We start from the raw sequence: 22,122 nt of genomic DNA, 5'->3' as shown, positions 1-22,122 counted from the left end.
TGCTACCTGGTTTTCTTTTTAACTGGCAATGCCTGGGATTAAATATAGGGATTTGCTCATGCAAAGCATGTACTCTACCACTGAGTACTGGCTTTAACTAGAGCTCCCAGGGGATTCAAGGTGAGACCTGGAAATGCCAGAGATCAGACTTAGGATAGCTGACTACTTGCTCTGCCTTGCTGTCAGGAAGACTATAAATTATATGCTAGATAAGTAATATGGGCAATGGCATGAAATTCTGTTCTTGTGGTTGCAGTCTACAGAACTGGCATTCACTGTCATTAGTGTAGCCAACAGGACTGGAGAAAAATGTCAACATGTGGAAGTGGGCAGCTGAAGTTTTTCATGGCATGGAACTAAATGAGACCCGCTGGTAAATAACAACCCATTACACTTCTATTAAAGGGACAACACATTTTTCTCCAGGCCTGTTGGCAAGCCTACATGCCCTCCCTGATTTATTTTGCCAGACTAAAAAGAAGGAAAAGCAACAATGGAAATTGAAATTATTCTATAAGATTTACATGTAAAACTGTATTTTAAAGTGTAGGTCTCTTCAGTGGAAGATACACAGTATTCAGATCTCACTTACTATGTTGCCTGGGTAACATAAAGCTTAATTGCTTCCTCACCATGTAGCAGCAGTACCTTGAAGAGGAAAATTCGGAAAACATGCATTTTAATATTTACGGCTTTTGTGATGGAACAGGACCCATGGTCCTGAATTCACGTCTTCCGGGGTAAGACTGCACACTCTTGTGTCTCTCATGCACACACACATCCTTTTTTTAAAAAAAACAACAACCAGATACTCCACCACTCAGTTGCTGCCCATACTAAATGAGCTTTATGTGTGGAGGCTGCTGTGGGGGCTTAGGTGTTTTATTATATGCAGGCTAATGTCAGGACAAATTCAGCTACAACTGTTTCTGTAAATAAATCATGCCGTGTAAGATAGTCCTGGAAACAACCTGGGTCACAGCTAGCACTCCCGGTTTCGTCCATCCAGGATGTTCCCAGCCTGATTCCATTTTGAGTTGTTTTTATGAAGTCCTAGAGAAGCAAATGTCTCACCTTTTGTAACTCTTTTTAATAAACCTTCCTGTCAAAATAATAACAAATTTCAGATGGCACACACTGCACTGTATGTCTTGTAAAGTCTTGGTTGTTTCAGCTTCCATCAGTAAAAATAACTAAGTTTGCTTAGTCAACCAATGATTAAGGTGGTTACTTTTTATTTCTAGGCTGAACCCTGTGCCCTTTAAAATCATCCTGATATGCAGAACTCTAAGGTGGTGGATTTTTTTTTACTTTTTGTCTCCAAGGAAAAGCTTTATCTGCTAAATGTATTAGGGTCTTATTAAAGGTATGACAGCTGGGCTAGTGAAAATAACAAGTCGGTAAACTATCACAAGGCAGAGAAACGCTGCCCTTATGTTGCTTTGTCGTCTTTGTGCCATTGTATTATACAATTCCATATCATATGGCATAATTGAAGATTGCAGTTTACATAACCTGATAGAAAATGATGTTTTGTGCATTACTAGCTTATTAGATGATACTAGCAGGTCTCCTGGTGAATATGGCGCTTGACTGAAAGCCTTTTTTTTCTAATTTCAGATCTGAGGGGACTGATTGTAAACTAATACACACTCTGCACTTAGTCAAATCTACTGTCTTTATTATTTCTGTATTTCTGAACTGAGTTTGGCATTGAAAACATGTTCCAGAGCTACATCCTGGTGATCCACAGCTTAGATAAAGCCATGGCTGATGATATACCTTGCCATATTTTGCAAATAACAAGGAATTTTTCAGACATCTGCAAAACTGATTCCAGCTATCCGTCAGACTATGATACTAAAACACATTTTAAACAGTATGTGAGATCTGAGTTATACTTGATATATGCAAGCAGCAATGTTATGTGAATCACATCTACCTTGATTAAATTATTCATTTTCTGTGACAACCCACAAACAACTTCTTTGTGCGTTTGTTATACTGGAAATAACTGAGATAAAAAGGAGGTGAAGTATATATAAAAATCTGGTGAATGCTGAGCTACATGTACTTTCTTTGGCATGATGTAAAAGTCTGTAGTAGTTGTTTTTTTTTTTAAGCACTGTGCTCTGAAAAACTGGACCATTTTTTCTTCTCTTCAGGTGTTCCACAGCTAGCTATTAATACTGGATGCAACAGAAAAAAAGTTTAGATACCTAGGTGCTATAAATAGGATTAAACTGCTTAAGTCAGCTTGTTCTGTTGAATCCAGTGAGACCTAAGGATGCTTTAGTTGTTTCTGAATTGTATTTGCTAGGTAGGTAGAAAAGGGGGAAAAAATAACATTTAAAAATTTTCCCCACATAATGAGAAAGCTGTAACAGAAGTTCTTGAAGAATGGACTCTACATTGGAATGTTCGTGTTTTGTTATGTTTCTTATCAAGAGGTCTAAACATTCTGCTTATTAGAAAGTTATGTACATGGCAGCTTTGAATATGTGGTACTATTCAGCTGTCAGTTGTACAGGGAAAAAAACTCAATACATTTTCTGCAATGATTTCTGCAATGCCGTTTGTGTGCAAAATATTTTACAGTCAACAATACTGAGGATCTCTAGAAAAATTCTATATAAATTGCTTTGAACATAGATTCTTTAGTTTTCATAATTCCTTTAACGGTATATAAGGCTGTTTGCTAATTCATGTAGTCCACAGGCTCCTATCAGAATGGGGAGTTTTTTAACATTAAATCTGTTCAAAGAGACTCTAGACATCATGATTTATAGAGAAAAGCCTGCAAGCACATATGAGTAAAACTGAAAACTTAGCAGGCAGATACAATTATCCACGTTGATTATAATTTCAGGGAGTCATGTAATGCTTTGCAAACTAATGAGGTATGGGAAGAAAGTTGTTGTTGTGCATCCTGGCATGGATTGATTCCTGGAAATCAAGTGTTATAAAAAGAAGCACTCATGGAGCCTCAGAGAAATGCTCCATGCTCACTAGTCATAGCCTAGTATCCTCCCCATGGGAGTATCTTTAATGCAGTTTGCATGCCTGTAAATACGCAATGTAGTGCAACCCTCCAGTTCATAGAATATTTCAAAGAGGGGTAGACTTCTAAAAATTCCCATTGTTGCTTGTCAGCATTAAATGTTGTAGGTCTGATCTGTCAGATTCATCATTCTTGGGGTTCCTCTGACATACCAGCCATGAATGCAGGATACAGGTTGCAAGCCCAATTTTTACTGCCTTCCTGGTAAGGTTTATCAAACACTTGGCGAGCTACATCACATGACTCAAGACTATGACTTTAGCAGTCTTGTTCCAGGCCATTTGTAATTAGTTTCAGAACAAATCCCCTGTTAAGATAAGGAGAGGTCCCGTGAGCCATCTTGTTGCAGCCCTCAATCCATTTGGAGCAGTTAGCCAGGAGTCAATATTACTTATTCTGCAGAATACGGTTTGAAGATGGCAACCCCTGTGCCACACCCTGACTTCTGTGAAGTCCCACACCCATTTCAGACTAGTATAAACAAACATGGCCATAATTTAAGTTTCCTGCAGGCTTTGTAGAGATTCCAGACAGGAAACACCTTCTGTTGCTCTGCAGCCAAGGACAGTTCAAGATGCTCTCTTAAGGATGCAGGTTTTCTTTCCGCCGCAATGAAATTCCTTAGGTCCCTTGACTTTAAAAAAAATCGTAAGAAAATTGTGACCTGTTGAGCCCTTGAGCATCCTGTGCTTATGCTAAGAGTAGGGGAAGGAAAACAATTGCTTGGGCTGTGTGGGTGGCACGATAGGTCTGTTTAGGTTGGATTCTTGTACATCATGTCCTCAGTTCTTCCACAAACAGCTCCCGAATGTCCATTATGGGAATTGATCAGTTTGCTCCACCATGACTGGCATAATTATTACTGTTCTCTGACTATTGGCTTCGAGGCAATGAGATCACAAGAGAAGGGGGGAAAAAAGATCTGTGAGCAAGGAAGCACTTGCTCTTAGCTAGTTCTATAATGTTTAAACCAATGTTTCTTACAGAGGCTGACAGTTAACTAGATGGAGGGAGGACAAAGGACATTATGTTTGGAAACAGCTATTACCTGTTGGAGAAGGTGCAAAAGAAATAGCTTCATTCTCTGAGCATTGCAACTGAAAAGGAGTGGTTCTTATTATACTGTATGGAGTATTATCCTTTCAATGTGTGTTTGTTCCCATAGCTTAATTATGTTTCTAGTGGCATATTTCTTAGATACCATTGTTCTTCTTTTCTATGCTTACTATCAGTTAGCTACAACCTGCCTCCCTGAATGCTTGCTACAGTGGAAGTAGAGTACAATATAATCATTTACTTTTATATGGCATCTTTTATATCCAGTATCAGGAATGGCATAAGAGAAATAAGCTTTTCTGCAAATATTGGAAGATTTCAAGTTCTTAAATACATGCAAAATAGAGGTGGGAGAGATGCAGCTTAAACAGAGAATTCCAGCTAGATGGGTCAGCAGGCAAGATTAATTGCCATCTCTCTCAGGTATTGTGTAGGCATGAAAAGGATCAAGGAAGAGGAGATACGAGGTCATAGAAAAGTAGCTAGGAAAGACTCCACTAAGATTTTTGCAAGAAAGGCAAATTATAAATAAAATAAAGTAAATACATGAAGGAGAAATAGATTTCCAGAAGCTTCTATGAAATAATCTCTTGCTCTCTTAAGAAGCATATAAAGATATGGATCTGAAATCTCAACTGTTTTGCATATCGGATTACAAAAAGATTATGAAAGTAGTGGAATGAAAGTGTAATTCAGAATTTATCCTGATATGACAACTGCTAATTTATGAGATAACTTTGTCTAAATGGTATTTTGCCTTTTCTATGGATCTCTACAAGGGTTGACTACCTTCCAAGCAAATAAAAAATATAGCATATAACAAATACAACAAAATAAATAGAAGCACACCATGTAAACAGATCAATAAATAGTATTATCTAAATTCCCATTATCTTAACTGAGAATTACATAGGAGAACATCTTGGTAGATCTGAGCTATGGGCACAACCCATCTGCTTCCCTCCCAGCTGTCCTGGATGCAGCTGCAGATCCATACTGGAGGCAGCCACTGCTCCTTATCTCACTGAAGTCCTGTCTGTGGTTCAGCCATGAATACAAGCTCTATCTAATGGAACCGTATTTCAGAGTAGTGGCTCCTACTGTTTTGTGTTTGTAGCCCATCCAATTCTGTAGGCTGCACTAAGATAACAATATGTTTAAGTTAGTTTTGGGTAGGCAGCCACGTTCGTCTGTAGTAAACGAGCAAGATTTGGGGTGCTATCGGACCCAAATCTTGCTTCAATATATTTAAGCCATATATAAAACTAACTTGATACCCGTGTTTTGCTACGGTATTTAACTACTTTAAATCCAGTTATAATACTTACGGGTATGTAACATTTTTTGGTTTGTGTTTTTTTTAAAAGTTGGTTTTGAAGTATAATAGCATAGTACCCAAACTTCACAAAGGTATTTGAATAAAGTGAAGCGTGTTGATGATGAAAACCAATTAAGTGAATTTTGAAACGTAACATTTATTGAAGAGATTTTAAAAGGAAATGATTGTAGTGCAATAAATAAAGTGAAAAATACATATAACCATTTTTTTCTACTGAAGGTCCTCTTTATAGACCATATTGGTGGTTTCCCCCTCAGGTGCTAGGATCACCAGGCTGCTGGCTGAGCTCACTCTGGAGCAGGCCACGTAGAACTGCCCGTGTGAGAAGCAGTCCTCCCTCAAGTCGATTCCTGCCACCTTCAGTGTCTGCCCCTGGAACTTGTTGATCATCATAGCAAAGCAGACCCTGACGGGGAACTGCAGTCTCTTGAATTTGAAGGGGTTATCTGATGGTATGAGGGGTATGCATCTGTCCCTGAACTTTGAAGGTTGGCATGAAGCCGTCTTGTAGTACCTGCGTGTGGCCCTGAATGATGTCATGCTGAAGCAGCCATTGTACTTCCATACACGGTCCACGAAATGGATGTGGTCTGGGTGGCTGCCCATTACCAGGCTGTAGAGAGGCAGAGACAGAGGTTTGAAAGGTGGGAGCTGCACCTTGCCATTGCTGCAACACATACCGAGCTCCTCCTTCCACTTGAGAGCATTGCAATATTTGCATTTGTGGGTCATGGTATCCAGAGATACAGTGCTGTCTGCCTCATAAGCCACATCAGGATCATATGCCATGCCTGAGTGAGCCTTGACCTTCCATGGAAGTGAGCACCTCCCTACTCATCTTCCAGGATCGCTTTGCTCTCTGTGCCCCTCAGGGTGCTCTTGCTAGTACTTGGCCACCGCTGCTCAGTGTACCGCAGGAGTACAATGTGCATATTTCTTTGCCACATCTCTAAGTTGCTTCCTCCTTTTAGTGTCAGTGAATCTTGCACAATGTCTGCCAGGAGGCTTCTTGGGGGCAGTAAGAGGTGATGGCTGCGAGAGGTGTGAAATGGAATTGGACTGAGGGAGGGGTGGTGTGGTGGGCATTTTGGCAGGTTTATGTGAGAGGATCACATCGAAATGGCCCCTAGAAAGGTCATGCACCATCTCCCCATGAACATTTAAAAACTCAGTTGCCTTACTGACTTTTATATAAAATCCCTAATCGAGAATTTTGTACCATCTTTCCTCAACTGTCTGCAGTTTCCTTGATCTGTTTTTTACCTCAGAACACAGGAACACAGAGACCATAGCAGGATACTCACTGTCAGGGCTTGTCGCTGCCGCCACTGGGCGGGGCGCTGGCTGGGCTGGCCCTGACATCAGAGGGGCGCCAGGGATGCTGCAGGACCCTGCTCTGTGGAAGGAGGGGCGGTATACATCACCCTGACTCCCTCTCAGTCCACTCACTGGCCTGCTCAACCTGGCCTGCTTACCCCCTGCATCCTCCATCATCTCCTCCTCCCAGAACTCTCCTCCAAGCCTCCACTCTCGCACTGCTCTGCTCTCACTCCACACCATCACTCCTTACTCTCACCCACCACCTCAGAGCTCTTCCTAGCCACCTTATATAGGGTTTCCTTTCTCCACCCCATCCTCCTTCCAGGCTTGTTCCCTCTCCTGACTTGGCCCAGCTGTGTCTCCCCTCAGGTGTTTCCCTCCTATCACTAATCCCTTCTAGGCTTCCTTGCCTGCCTTGCTGGCAGGGTGGGGTTGAGTGTGAGCCATCCCCAGCTGAGGTCTCCTTGGCCTTGCTCACGAGGAGCTGCCCCAGCCAGCTTCTGTGCTGCTGAGCCTGCCTGGCCTTGCTCACGAGGAGCTGCCCCAGCCGGCTTCTGTGCTGCTGAGCTGCCCTGGCCAGCTTCTGGGCTGCCTGCTCATTGATGCCGGGCGGGGCTACCCATCTCCTCCCCCAGAATGCCTGTGGCAGCTCCAGCTGGAGGGGCTTGGCTCCTAGCAACTCCTGAGCCAGGCTACTGTCCTCTAGCCGGGGTGTGGCTCTGGGCTGTAGTGGCTGCTTCTCCTCCTTGGCTGGTAAGGGCTCTGTTTGGGCTGCTGCTGGGTCCCTATTCCCCCTGCCTTTGGCCCTTTTCCTCTGGCCTGCTTAGCCCCCTCTCTTCCCCCTCGAGGGTGGGACGGGCTGGTCTCTCCCTACTCCCTCCAGCCCTCTGAGGCTTTGGTTTTTTGCCCCTTCCCCCTGGAGTGGGCAGGTTCTGGACCTGGTTGCTGGCTGGAGTGGCAGGGCTGCTGCCTCCCGGTTGCCTCCCACTGCTCCCTCCTAGCAAGTCTAGGGGCTGAGACTCAGACCCCGGACACTCACCAATGCTTGGTAGGATTTTGTTAAGAAGGAACGTGTAGTAAATAATTTGGCTTGAAAAAGCAACGCGAAACGGGATATAACCAAGGCTGGCGTGCCCGTTGCCAACTGCCCAAGAGATTTTGCCTTCTCTGCTTTCCTCCTGGAATGTTCTGCCTGTAAAGGAGAAGAAAAAACAAGCTGCTATCATTCTGAATTTTGGACATGGATACTCACCTTGTGTTAAGATTCAAATAAACTTCTTGAATGTGCAGATGGATTGTGATTTTCTATCACTGTATTTACAGCATTGGTTATATAGGAGAATCTGTTATATTTGAAATGGTAGTAATATAATGTTATAAGTTCTTGCACTTACAGCACTTGCACTTTGTTAAAAATAAAAAAGTATATATATTTGGGTCTCTTAGAACTAGTCAGGTTCTTCTGGTTGTTTCAGCCACACAGGAAAGCCAGGCCCCACAGGGAGATTGGCAACCTTAGTAAACCTTTTAGAGGAAGACTGGGAGGTACATTTTACCTCAGGACACATTCAATGGCTCCCAATAGCAACTGCATACTTTTTAGAATGTGGGGGGTGAGGACCAATCAGACCACATATGCAAATGACCTCTGTGTTCCAGCTGTCTCTGGGGGAGAATGGTGTGTGGAATGTTGTGAACCCCAATCAGCCAGCATATGCAAATGACCTTGAAAGTTTGGCCCAATCAGAGAAGAGTGGCCGAGCTGGCAGTGGGCCGAGGTGCAAGCAGGCAGCAGCCTCTCAGCCACACAGGGAAGCTGTACCCCTTTTGGAAAACACGTTTCACCCCTTTTTACCCCTTAGGGGGCGAATTTCTTAAAATCCCTTCTTAGTGGGTGTTTACATAATGAAAGAAATGTTCTCCCCAAATGTCATGTTTCTAGGTCCAGGGGTTTGGGCTGGGTGTTGATGAGTCAGTCAGGACCCTTGTCTTTATATAAGACTTCATACATCATATTTAATAGTATGAGCTCAAAGGTATTTAATAGTATCAGCTCAAAGATTTATCATCGAAAACTCACCTCAGCCATATTATTTATTTAGTTATTTTCTATGCTGCCTTTCTGCCTTAAACGTATGAAATGAAATTGTACAGGAAGAACTTCTTATAAAGGGAAATGTTCAATAAAGCACAGTTGTTCAAGTGGACTCTATAAAAAGAATGGGATTGTAGATTTAATGCCCCCAAAATCAGATAGGTTTTTCTCCCCTTTGTATTGTTTATTGAGTGTTTTATATTGTTTTTATTTCATTGTTGTCTAGTTTTGTAAATAGTTTTATTGCAGTTTGTTGTATATACTATGCTTTTCTGTTTTCTAATTCTGTAACCCCCCTTGAGTTTCAACAAGAAAGGCAGATTGTAAATAAAATAAATAAGAGGTACCTAACGCTGCTTACAAGAATTAAAATAAATAGGGACAATAAAAAATGCCATAGATCAGTTAAGAATAATTTACATTAAATTAAAAGTAAAAATAAATTAAAAGTAAAATAGTAATGTAAATTCCTAAAGTAAAATAGTAATTTACATTACTATTTTATTTTAGGCTTCCCCCACCTTTATCGTAGTTTTGTAGCTTAATGCAGGCAAGGAGACAACATCAAGCAGGATTCTTAACAAGTTTCATTCTTCTCTTATAGGTCCTGTTTTATTTTCTCCTCCATCTTTCTTCTTTCCTTTGCCTCTCCCCCTCTCCAGTCTAGAGAGCCAAGTCCACCTAGCAGAAGAATAAGGTCTCCCTTATGGGACACACTTCTAAAGTTTAATAACTTGCAGATCAGCTATTAAAACACAACCTGTGGCAATATTGACCGCCTTTATAATGTTTTCCTTATGGTTGAGATATTGAGTTAATTAATGTGAAGTAGCTTTTGAAACACAAAGTGCTGTACCCAAGCTCCATCCCCAGCTGTATCACAGAAAAGAGAAATGGCTCATAGCCCTTCTTGGGTAAGGCAATGCTGGGAAATTAATTTTATTTTTTCTGCAAATGGTGTAATCACACAATCACATCTCTGGTTAATGGACACCTTCAGGAGATATATATACCATTTATATAATAGTTGACATAAGATTAAAAAATGGGAAAGCTAAACTGTACTAAGGGTGTAACCGAAGCAAAGTAAACAATTGTGAGAAGAAAACCCTTAAGTCATGAGAAACATTTGTTGAGGAATATTGCTGACATAACAATTGGCAATTCATTATAGCCATATTAAGCAATTGGAGAAGGCCCCAGTTGTTTTCCCCAAAGCAGCTGAGAAACTAGGTTGACAGCATTATAATCTGCTGCTAAATTAGGTTTGCATTGATGCTTCATCTTGGCGGCGGCTGAAAAGGATTCGCCTGTAGTTACATACAACCTTTCATTAAGAAATGCAAGAATGTTGTCTGGTAGCAATGATCACTTACATTTGCATATGACCTTTCTTCCCACAGAACCTAAACCCCAAGGAATATATAGACTCCACATAAGTCATTTTATACATCCACAAGAGCAATCTTTCCTCCTGACGTTAAGTGCCAATAAATATAGCTTACTCCTTTAAACATGATTTCAATCTCTTGATAAAGTGTGCTCATCTAGCAGCAAAAACACTGTGGCCACCTGAGATGCAACCAAACGTGTGATCAGAATTCTTTGTCGATGGTTCCCAGTGATTTTTTTAAAACTTAATTTTCAGATGTGCGCAGGTGTGATTTGCATCAGGACCACAGCACACAGGGTGAGGGGTAGGTATTGAACCTTCACCGATGATGTTTTCCTGACCTGAGTCAGAAGGAGCCACTATTTGCCCCTTTCGATTTCAGTTTTATTTTAAAACTGGGCTTCCTCTTTCATTGTTAGCATTTTAAAGGAGGGAGGATGCACGTTTTCAAAGGCCATGCCCTCCCTGCTTTAACAAAACAAAGAGCCCAGTTTTGAATAGTGAAACTGAGTGGAGGCTGAAGGATTAAATGACTTTCTCTGCTCAGCACCAAGGCAAACTGAGGCTGAACAACCCTGCAGTTTGCATTTAATGGCCAGGACTTCTATTGGCTTATTCTTCCATTAGTATCCATGGGAAAATCTACTTGTTTGTCTTCCTATAAACACAATGGACAATTATATTCCCTGCCATCTAATGGGGCATGTAGCAAGCTCAGTGATTCCCAAATTGTGGAATGGTTGCTACCTATCAAACAAGGACACTGTTGTGGTAAGTTGGAAAGCTACCAGATGTGAGAGACAGGTATGAAGAGGCACATGAGGGTTAAAGCTGGGGATGTGCTATATGTCAGATAGCACAGAATGAAGATGAACGTTCTGAAAATAGTGGAAGCAGTTTGAACACCACCTTCTACTCTTTAGACAGATACTTCAGTGTGCTCTGAATACGTGTGCAAGCCACTTCCACCACACTTGAAAATGTACACAAGACACAAATTAATTTCAACGCAGTTTATTTACAAAAATAAAGTTATATATTCCATAGTTTAGGAACTCTGTCTAGGCTGCCCCTCCTATTCTCTTTTATTCCTGCTTCCTGTTCTTCCAGCTTTTTGTTCTTGCAAACTTTATTTGCCGCCCAAAAGCGCTCCTATACAACTTACTTATGAGCAATAGCGTGCCTAAAAATATACAGGATATTATAGCATCCACTGGATGTATCCATGGCCATCACCATCATTTTAAAGATCTTGGGCCATTTAAAAATGCCATAATGACCCAATCCTTATTGGCTCTGCAGCGTGGTGGGATCAGATGATCTTGTCCTCCCGGTGCGTTTTCAAGTGCAGAAACAGCCCTCACAGCCGTTTCAGGGACCTAGGGGAGGGGTGGGAGAAACAAAATCTCCTAGTCCCACCATGCTGTAGGTCTGATTAGGATTAGACCTAGGATTAGGATTAGGATTAGGATTAGACCTGATTAGGATTAGTCTAGTTTGGCCCTTAAAGTCAGTTTTATGGTGTGAGTTCCCATTGTTTGATAACTACTGTACTAGATATTTTACTATGGTCTCTTCCTCATCTCTATTTTGTGGCTAGCAGGATCCCTTGTGACTTTCAGTGGTGAATAACTCTACCTTGCAACTCTGATTTCATTTTGATATCTGAAACACATTTGAAAAAGTCTACTCTACTGTATATATTCCTTGTAGAACCCACATTTTGATGGTTGCATTAATATGCCTACCCAATACATTAACAGCAGAATGAGAAATAATGTCTGAAAAGTGTATCATGTAAATTTATCATGGAGAACTAGGGATCCTGAACTAATCTTTTAAAAACTTTTTAAACTTTTCTTTTTACTTAAATTGTATCTGGCGCTCATTACAATGATAGCTTATTGCTTTTAGGTAACTTATGATCATGTGCTCTTCGTTGTCTGGGGTTTATATGAATGTAATTCTGCTGAGAACTGCCAAGAAGATTTACAGAGCTTGTAGCATCTCCTGTAGCATGCAATTTTTATTCTAATGTATTTTGAGACAGCACCTCTCTCATATTTCATTTTTCTCACATTTCCCATCACTTCCAGTCTCCTGAAGCTATTGCTGCTCCTGGTTTGTTCTCCTTTTCCCAGGAAGAACAGAATAATGGCAAAAAGTGGCTTCAAGAGACAGGACATTATATCATGGTTGCACCATATCTTAGAACAGGAGGAGAAATGCAAGATTTTCAGCTCCAGAGCCCTGATAAAGGATGACTGGGTGGTGACAGTGGGATGAGGAAGGGTTATGGGTGCAAAGCTCTCATTCAGCGCTCAGACTGGGTGCAATTGACCCACCTGCTCCATCTTTGCACACCTGAAGTAGAAGAGTAATTGATAATCTACATATTACATTGGTGTAAAACCAGGAAACTGGAAAGGAATTTAAGAGGCACTGCTTTTCTTTCACCTCCCCATAATGTGGGAGAGTGAACTGGACAGAGGTGTTATTTTTCAAAATAAACATTGCTCTGGCAAAATAATGGAACTGGGCTTATTCTTCTCAGGGAAAGGATTAGGGAAATGTAGAGCATTTATTGCTTTTATTTCTTGCTTGTTCTGTAATTTGCATCATTATGAGTTGGATTATTCCCTCTCACATATGCAAACTTCTTTCAACATTCCCCACCCCCCCATGTGGAGATTATCTCTCCTCTTCTTCTCCCTAACTAACAATTCTTATATGAGTAATGGTTAACTTCACTATAGGATGCATAACAACATGGTTAAATTCCCAGGGCCCTTCTGATAGAGTAAGCAACATATCTAAATAAACATTTTTACAGGTGAAGTAAGGTGCATGATAGATGGATGAGAGCAACGTAACTTCTCCATTTATTTATGCCTCTAGATGAAAAATATGAAGTGGTGATGTGGCATTTCCTTGCAAGCCTCATAGAAATAAATGGGGCTTGTGTGGGAGCAATTCTTTGTACAATTGTTCTTTGGAAAGCAAAAGTGAGCTGCTGTTTAGAATATGGAAATCCATCTGCAGCACAACCCTTCTGCACTTTACCTTCTCAACCCTTATCATTATATCTTCCTCACTTCCCCAGAGGTGTGAATAAGCTGAAGGGAAGCCCCTCTCCTGGAAAACAACGCCTCCTTGTGCTCTCTAATGAGAAGTGTTTTCACATCTCTCTCCCCTAACCCACCTCCACACATTTTCCTTTCTACAAGGGAATGTATTTCAATGAACCCATTCTTGGTTTTTCGCAGGTTCTGACTTACAGCAATCAAACTGTACATGCCCAGATTGAATGTCGCCTCTTTTAACAAGTTTGCATGAAAGATTGTCATCGTAGGCATTAGGCCTGTGCATGTGTGCTTCTCACACTCAGCCAGATTCTGAGTTCTGTGAATAGAAAATAGAAGCAGGGCATCCCTAACAACTTGCAGGGGTCATCTAATTTCCCCCTATATCCCCCTCCACCACTATTTCCGTCCCTGTCTTCAGCTTTCCCTCCTTCCACCCCCTGGTAGCTTCTCTGACCCAGTTGTGTTGTGGTTGCTGCTGAGGTCAGCTGCGTGGTGGCTGTTGCCACTGAGTTTGGCCAAGTAGCATGGATAGTGAATCTCTGGTGGTTGTTGCCAAGCCTATCCCCAGAGAGTCCCCCTCCATCAGGGATATGACTGGTGGGGAATGGGACCTTTTTCCAGGGCTACTTTGGCCTCCAGATCCACTCCTGTTCTTCTCCATGGCTTTGCTTTACAGAAACTGCCTGGAAGGCTCAGTAATATTGCTGTGGTTGCCTAGCAGCCTCCAAAAAGGTCACTGAGAGCTCAGTGGGTCTTCTTTTTTTAAAAAAAATGTGAAAGGCATTGTTTCCATTCATTGGAGGAGTTTTAATCCCCTGATTTTTTTTTTTTGATTTCACATTTTTCTGTAAATATAGGTTTCAGGTTTGTAGAGAAATCTTCCCATCTGCTTCTAACTCCATTCTGCAGATTTATTAATCCTACATTCTGTAGCCCAGTTTGGAATTAGATATATGATGTGATTTGACTAGGGGGAGGTAGTGCCATTCTAAAATCTCCTGTGTCAACTCCACCTCTGTTTCCTGGGTTAGGTGATGTTGTTTAGGATATGCTGAAGTGCTGGCTTTCTCTCTGATGGGCAGTTACATAAACCTTTTGTATTTTTGTTTGCATGCCAGGCAATGAGGAGTGGGTACAGCAATGCCACTCTGCCCAAACTTAGGCTGGTCTTTTGTTCTAGGAGGAGTAATTCTTAGCATCCCAGCTAAACCCCAGGGCTCACCATGGCTAATGCCATGCTGCGAAGTACATTCTGCACACAGGAGTATTTGGACCTCCTCCACTTAAATGACTCTCAGTTGTTCTCAAGAGTCCTGTCTCCTGAAGCATATTCCATCTCCATCTATCTGGGTTGGGTTTTTTTTTTTGCTTTTGATTAATTTATAAAGTTTTGTACATACTTGGAAACCCCTGTGTCAAGTACGTAGAGATCCCTACCTTGTATGCAGGTGACTTGGTTTTGCTGCTTTTATGATTGGAATAGTGGACAGCTACTTTACTATTCGATACAATTATACTAATATTAATTGACTTATTCATAACTTTCCTGTTTGTGTTTCTGAAATCTCTTCTGTATGTTAATGTACATAAGACTGGTAAATCCCTTTGATGACTCTGTCATAATAGTTTAGTTCTTTTTTTTCTTGCATTGTTCTGAAAAATGTCTGTTGAAAATTTTTAGAAGTCACTGAATTTGTTTGAAAATGTTAATTTTAATTAAAAAAAACTGGATTGGTTGTTGTTCAGCCAATCAAAATGCAGAGGGATAATGGAGAGGGCAGAAGGCAGGGCTAAGCCTCAAACCGGAGAAAACATTCTGCGCTTCAAAAAGCCGCAGTTTGACTTGGCTGGGAAAAAGGCATTGGTATGTGCACAGGGAGAAAAGCTGCAGAAAAGCCGGGGAAAGACTGATTCTGAGACAGATGCAGCTTTTCTCTGTGTGGAACACAACAAAGTCTGGGAAGCAGTTTGGAGACTGAATAAGGGTATTTTGACTGCCTGTAAAACTCTGAAGAGAAATTGATGCAACATGGGGCCAAAACTGACCAAAAAAGCCCTGTGCGGAAAAGACCAAAGTTGCAATGGGGGCTGTTGCATTTCTCTAGCATGACTCCATTAATGCTGCTCAAGATCCAAGCTCAGTTTTTGCTGGGCTGTTAAACTTACAACTTAAACCAGTCCAGAAAATCAGTGACTCTGTTTGAACGGGGCGGGGCAGGCCTTTCCTTGCCTACCGACTTAAAACAACTTCTCACTAACAACAAGGAATCACTCAACAGAGAGACAAACCCCGGAACCAAACCCTGCAACAGACTTAAATGCCAATGTTGTCCCCATATAAGAACATAAGAACATAAGCAAAGCCATGTTGGATCAGGCCAGTGGCCCATCCAGTCCAACATTCTGTCACACACAGTGGCTAGAAATCCAGTGCCATCTAATTCATAGATTCAGGTAATACTATTATAGGACCAAATAACTTCAGCTACACCATCTCGGGCTCATCCACTTGCACATAATTGAATTTAATATATGCCATCATGTGTTAACAATGCACTTCTGCTCTCTACTTTGGAGAAACACGTCAGTTCCCATCTGAGAGAATCAATGAATGCACATCTGACATAAGACATCACAACATTCAGAAATTAGTGGGCATACAGCACCATTTTGATTACACCAATCATCCAGACAAGGCACGGGTTTTAGAAGATGCCAGGGCCATCCAGCTTGACAGAAAGGTCAGAAACAGGTACATTGAATAGTGTGTCTGAGTTTGAAAAAGCCTGATGTGGAATCACTCTAAAACACCCTTTCCATGCTTATTAGAAATATGTGCAGTATAAACTTTTGAACGAACTAGGTAATAGGCCAGAGCTTTAAACAATAGTCTGATCGTACACAGGGCAAGACCTACATGTAGACTCTAGCTCTCAACCATGCTACGACTCTCTAGAAGTATCTTTAAAAACCTAGTAACACTATTATCTTCCCTATTTGCTTTTTAAATCTATACCCATACATCGTGTATGGGTGGGATGCTTTCTTTGCACATTTGGGATCAGCAAAGATGTAGCGTAATCACCAAGGGAGGAGGTGCCGCAAACTCAGCAGGTTGCCTTAGGCAACCTCTAAATCTTAACCTTTCCCTCCATCTGCAATGTAGGGGCTACCCAATACCGTCGTTGTAAGGATTATGTATGCGCCATCAAGTCACAAGTAATTTATGGCAATCCCAGCAAGGGCCTTTCAAGGCAAGCAAGAAGCAGAGGTGGTTTGCCAGTGCCTTCCTCTGCAGTCTTCGTCGTACAGATTAGAACAAGATAATCTACCATAAGCGTTTTGAACACTGACAGAGCAATATGCATACTAGGTATTACTATTCTTATTCCGGGTCTGTAAGGTAACCGACCGAATTCTCAGTTGGTCTTCACGAGTTACTACCCATGCTAATAAATGTAGACTGCTTAGTTCACCCGACAATTCTGCTCTAGAAAAGCAAGCTCCGCTACCACCTGAGGACCAATTGGCTCGTATCCAGCAGCCCAGGCTGCCCCTGGCCGCGTCCATTGTGACGCAACGGCCTCCTGCGCGTCGTCCCGGGTTCCCGCGTAGCAACCTCCCCGCCGCCCCCACCCCCTTACGTCTACCGAGCAGGCGGCTGCCAACTTTCAAACAATGCGTGCGCGGCGGACTCCGCCCCGGCTGGGCGGGGAGAAGGGTTGGCCGCCCAGCCCGCGGCCAACCCTCTGGAGGCGGCTCCGGCCGCGGGGAACTGGGGCGCTGCTGGCTGCTTCAGTGCGGGGAAATTCCGAGCGAAGGCAAGAGCCGGCGCCCCCCGCCCTGCCCTCGCCTCGTCAATGGCCCTTCGGAGCGCCGCGCAGCTTCGGGCTCCCAGAGCGCCGTGCGCCGAAGCCTTTTGCGCGGCGTGATCGACTACGAGAGGGATGGGCAACACGGTGCACAAGACCCTGCCAGGTAAGCGGGCCGGGCCGGGGGAGATCGTGCGGAGCGCTGGCCCCGTCGCCATCCAAAGGGCTCCAGCGCCTCAGGAGCGGCGAGCAAAAGCTGTCTCCCTCCTCGCCGCCTCCGCCTGCGCTCTTTCCTCATGTCCCCTGGGCGAGGGCGCGCCCCCTGCCCCCGGGCTGTTTTCTGGGGAGGAGGCGCCCACTCCTTGGGAGCGGTGGTCCGGCGCGCGCCCCTGCGCCTTGGCGTAGCCCCGTTGTCCCCGTGCTCGGTGCAGGCAGCGGTGGCAGATTGGCCGCCCTCGAGCCCGCCGCTGCACGTGCCGCTTTGTGTTCCTCTCCGTCTGGGCTGTCAGGGGGGGCAGGATCCGTCCGGCAGCCCTGGCCCCTCCAGCGCGCTGCCTGTGGCAAGCTGTCAAAGCAAACTGCGGGGCTGAATATGGGCGCTGGAGTTATTTTAGGGAGGAGAACTTGCATCCCTGCGTTTTTCTTGTCCCCTTTGTGACTTGTTGAAAGGAGGGGAAAAAATCTGTTTCGTTTCATACGTTGTTAAAATCATTGTGGAATGGAAGGTCGGTTCAAGACAGCCTGATTTCTGGGCTGGCAGCCGTGTTCTAGTCCTGTTTTGACTCTCAGACCGCACGTTCTTCCCATGTGTGCCGCGCACATGGCAGTGGGTATATGGTGGCAGGGGGCATATGGTGATGTTAAGTGGTGGTGATGCTTTTTGGTTTGGGCCTGGCACCAGTGCAAATCTTTGTGCAGCCCAACCCACGTAATGCTTATTCAAAAGTAAACTCCATTAAGGAAGGGGAGTGGCCACAGTTCAGCGGCAGAGCACCTGCTTTGCATTCATGAGCTCCTGGATTTAGTCCCTAGCATCGCCTCTTAAAAGGGTTCTGAGGTAGTAGAACTGGAGAGGAGCTTTTGCTTACAGCCATGAAGAACTGCTCCTAGTCACAATAAATACTGGACTAGATGGACAGGGAGCCTGATCCAGCGTGAAGCCTTTTCCTGTATTCATAGGGAAGGAAGCTTTAAGCAGCTATAAATAAGGTTTAGTGATGCCCGATTAGATGCTTTTTTATTTGTATGCTGTGAATTTGTCCCACTTAATACGGTGTACTGTCTAACAGACTGCTAAACATGTATATGTGAAAGACTGATCCTGAGTGTATATACTTGGGAATAATCAATAGGATTTCCTTCCAAATAAATCACCTTAGGATTGGGTTGTGCTTCTGGGCAAATGCATGAAGGAAAAGCTGTTGCTTTGTAATGGGCATGCTTGGAGGATTAGGCATGTGTTGAGAGGACAGATGCTGAAACTGGTGGCCTTTGTTTGGTGGCCAAGCTGAAAGCAGAACCAGACAATTTAAACACAGATGGGTTTTCTTGGGGAGAATTTGTTTTATTCCTCCTTTTTGACTTGCATAGTAGAAAAAATATGCTTTTAAAACTTCAGGCCCTCCTAGGGTCCAACCCCACCCCTCCCCCTCCCCCACCTCAGAATTGAAATAAAGAAAACGAACCTTTAGCAGCAGCTGGGACATGTGTTGATCCCCTGCAAGTACAACAAAAGAATAAGAAATTGAGTTTCCAAATGAAAAGACATATGCAACTGAATGGAGAGATTTATTGTCCTTCCTTGGGAAATCTTTGCATTTGTGTATGTTGAGCTTTGTTTTCCGTTCCAGTAACAAACAGAAATAATTTGAAAGCGCATCTGAAATTTGTTTGGTCCAGTCAGTGGTTTAATTTAAAATAAAAAGCTGTATTGCCTTGAAAGCAAATAGTCTCTTGCTTCCAGTTTTCTATGCGACTCTTTTTCTTCGCCCCAGTTAGTGAGTCAGCGTGATGAAGAATTAACGGTATTGAATTACTTACTTTGAGTCTTTGTGAGATTAGTCTTCAGCTGTTTTCCTTGCTTTTTCTTGAAGCACTGTTATATGTTGCTTAAGGGATATTGGATACCTTACTGAAGCCGCATGTGCACTTCCAAATTGTGGCTGTCCCACCATTATGAAGCTCTCTTCCTACACAGAGGCAAAACCCAAGCCTGAACTTTTTCAGTAGCACTGCAAGATGTTTTATTTGTGCTAGCCTTTGGTGGCTGTGGTTTAGGGGGAAAAGTTTCCAAGTGTGCTTTGTTTAGCTTGATATACACACAGACTCACATACATATTCTCCCAAAGCCATAGGGATGTGGTTAGATTAGAAGTTTGAGTAAATTATTAGCCTTTGATCCAACCAAGAGTATATTCAATGATTCATCCATACAGTAGCTGTGCAACTGAGATAATATTTTAGACCTGTGAAGCTAGTAGGGCTGAGGTGTGTGAAAAGCCAAGTTGAGATCTAAAAGCTTTCAGCTTGAAAACGTTATCTTTAGCCACAGCCGCTTTATCGTTTTTCACAGAACACATATATGCAAAATGATCTGTGCCTGCTATTCAACAGGTCAGGATGGATTGATTTTCACATTCCTCTGTAAATGACCAAGTTCATTCAAAAAACCATTCTAGAAATAAACGTGATAGCATCTTCAAACCTATCATCTGAAAGAGCTACACACAATCCAGTCCTATGCAGACTAGATAAGTGTTAAAAGTTGTAGGGGCTAGAGACTGGATAAGATTGGTCTGAAAATGGTCCTGCAATATGCAGATCACTAGATCACAGGTGGGTAGAGAAGGAGGAAAGCTTTACATCATCTATCATGGAAAAGCTAGACGTTCTTTTAAATATGTACATTCATACACATCATGCCATAAGAATAATGAGGTTATAAAGGCTTTTTCTGTCATTTTGTTAGGCTTAACCACTTATCTTTATCCAGCAAGTTTTTGAGTGGAGCAAGCTACACAAACATTAATGCTAATAGCTGGGTCTTTAACATCCTTGACTTATGAAGGACCTGTGCTATTATCTAGCATTGAGCCTTCTTGTGCCCCTCCTTTTTAGAACAGACATTTGCCCCTGTAACTGCACAGATCTACTTTTGCGGTGATGAAAAGCCATTGCTTGTATGTGTGGGCATCTGTGGAGATTCCATTCTGAATTTGATGGCCTGACTGCAGTATTCGTGACAAAGAATGGGTGGTTGTGTTCCCAAATGTTGCCCTTTCTGCTTATTTGATTCACACTTTTGTCATGTGGTATGTTAATACTGAACAGGAAATAAGATCATAACTGTTTCTACTTAGGTACGAACAATTCTTTAAGGTGAAAATCCGTTTCTCCATTTTGTTGTAGGGGAATTATTGTATACAGTTTATGGAATGCATCATTTTGTCCATTTCATCTCAAACCATTTTATACTATTAAATCCCCATTTCACTCCAAACTGTGATGTGTTGGGATCTTTGTTAACAAATATAATAATTTCCAGATTAAATATTATTATTTTGCTATAACTGTCTAAGATAAATTAAGTTTGCATTCAAATGGCACATTCTTTAAAGTATATATGAAATACAGTGGCAGTAGTTGTGTCTAACATTCTCCGAATATGGATTATGTACGTATTTTGAAACATCTGTTGCTGGATAACTGGAAACACTTCTGCACATATTTCAATTCTTGGGCCAGTTCCCATTTGAAAATGCCAAGGATGTTTAGAACAATTTTGTGACTGTTCCAGTAGGGTCTTTCGTCTTCCTTTCTGTAGAAACCTGAAGAACTCCCTCTTTACACCACAAAACAAGGTGCTCTTTCTTGTTTAACTAAAACAATTTCTCTTTCCCTATCATGAAAACATCAATAATGTTTACAAAAGATATACCAACCAAGATTAATGTTAGCCAAGCACTTAAGAAAATTTTATTATCTGTATGAAATGTCACCACTGGCTTTATTTTTGTTCACTTTCTTGCTTTCAGAATTCAAACTGAGCTTTGAAGCTTGATGATGCCATGCAAAGAAAATCCAAACAGGCCATTTTCACTAATGTCATGGAGGGGCCCAAATCATAAACTTTCTTCTGTATTTTTTTATATACTGTCTCTTTTGGTGGGCGATGGGAAAAACCAAAAATTATGTAATGGTTTTACTCTGCCTCTCCTATATTTATTTAAATTTAGATAGTTGGGCACTTATTTAAGGCTACTACTTACTGTTCTGCTCCTGGAATTCAAAGAATGTTTTAAGGGAGAATCTTGGTTTTAACTTCTGTTTGTCCTGCATTTTGACTGTTAACACACTGAAGATAAAGGCAGTTTTCATATTAACAGCAATGATATGGGAGCAGAATGAGTAATACAGCAGGGCTAATGAAATGCTATTTCTGTTTTGGGGGTGGTGTTGAAGAGATGTTTGAATGGAAAGAACTAACAGATACAGCTGCTTTAAAATACTGGAGTGGTAAAATTGCTCTTATTTAGATGACAACTTGCAAATCTGTGAAGCTTGCTTCTCTTAGTGTTGCCTGTTATGGGCACAGTTCTTAAACTGCGTACTAATTGCAATCATTGGGACTATGCTGGGATAAATTGCTCAAGGACTGTTGCTCTACTTTGTCCTCTCCTTTCACACTGAAGGGACCACCAACATTCCTTAACAAGCTGTGTGTTTTGTTTTATGCAAGCGGGTATACTGAATTTGTAAACTGCAGAATGTGTCTAAGAGATTAAAACCCTTCTCCCGGGGGTCCCATTTCTTTCCAGTAGAAAACATTTGGGGCTATGATGTTTGTTTTTATTTTGGAGAGCCAGGGAGAACAGAGTGGGAACACCCTATCTACACTCATACTTAAATTGGTTTAATATTGGTGTGTTGTGGGAGGAGGTGTCTAGAGAATTTCCTCATA

General features: G+C 42.3%; 1 protein-coding gene across 2 annotated transcripts in view; it reads left to right on the top strand.

The window, feature by feature from the left end:
* The window catches only part of NEURL1B (neuralized E3 ubiquitin protein ligase 1B), a 232,461-nt gene that overhangs the window by 149,350 nt on the left and 60,989 nt on the right, over positions 1 to 22,122 (top strand). Inside the window, exon 1 of one of the 2 annotated variants that reach the window (XM_054977268.1) lies at positions 17,145 to 17,328. The exons of the other annotated variant lie outside the window; for it this stretch is intronic. Coding sequence (XP_054833243.1) covers positions 17,298 to 17,328 — 31 coding nt within the window. The 5' untranslated portion in view covers positions 17,145 to 17,297. Of the gene's footprint in view, positions 1 to 17,144; positions 17,329 to 22,122 lie in introns of those variants that run through there. 2 annotated transcript variants of the gene reach the window in all.

Source organism: Eublepharis macularius, chromosome 4 (genome assembly GCF_028583425.1).
Source record: "Eublepharis macularius isolate TG4126 chromosome 4, MPM_Emac_v1.0, whole genome shotgun sequence".
NCBI classification, from domain to species: Eukaryota; Metazoa; Chordata; class Lepidosauria; order Squamata; family Eublepharidae; genus Eublepharis; species Eublepharis macularius.
Note: the sequence above shows the minus strand (reverse complement) of the source record. Positions and strands in the feature narration are given on the sequence as shown.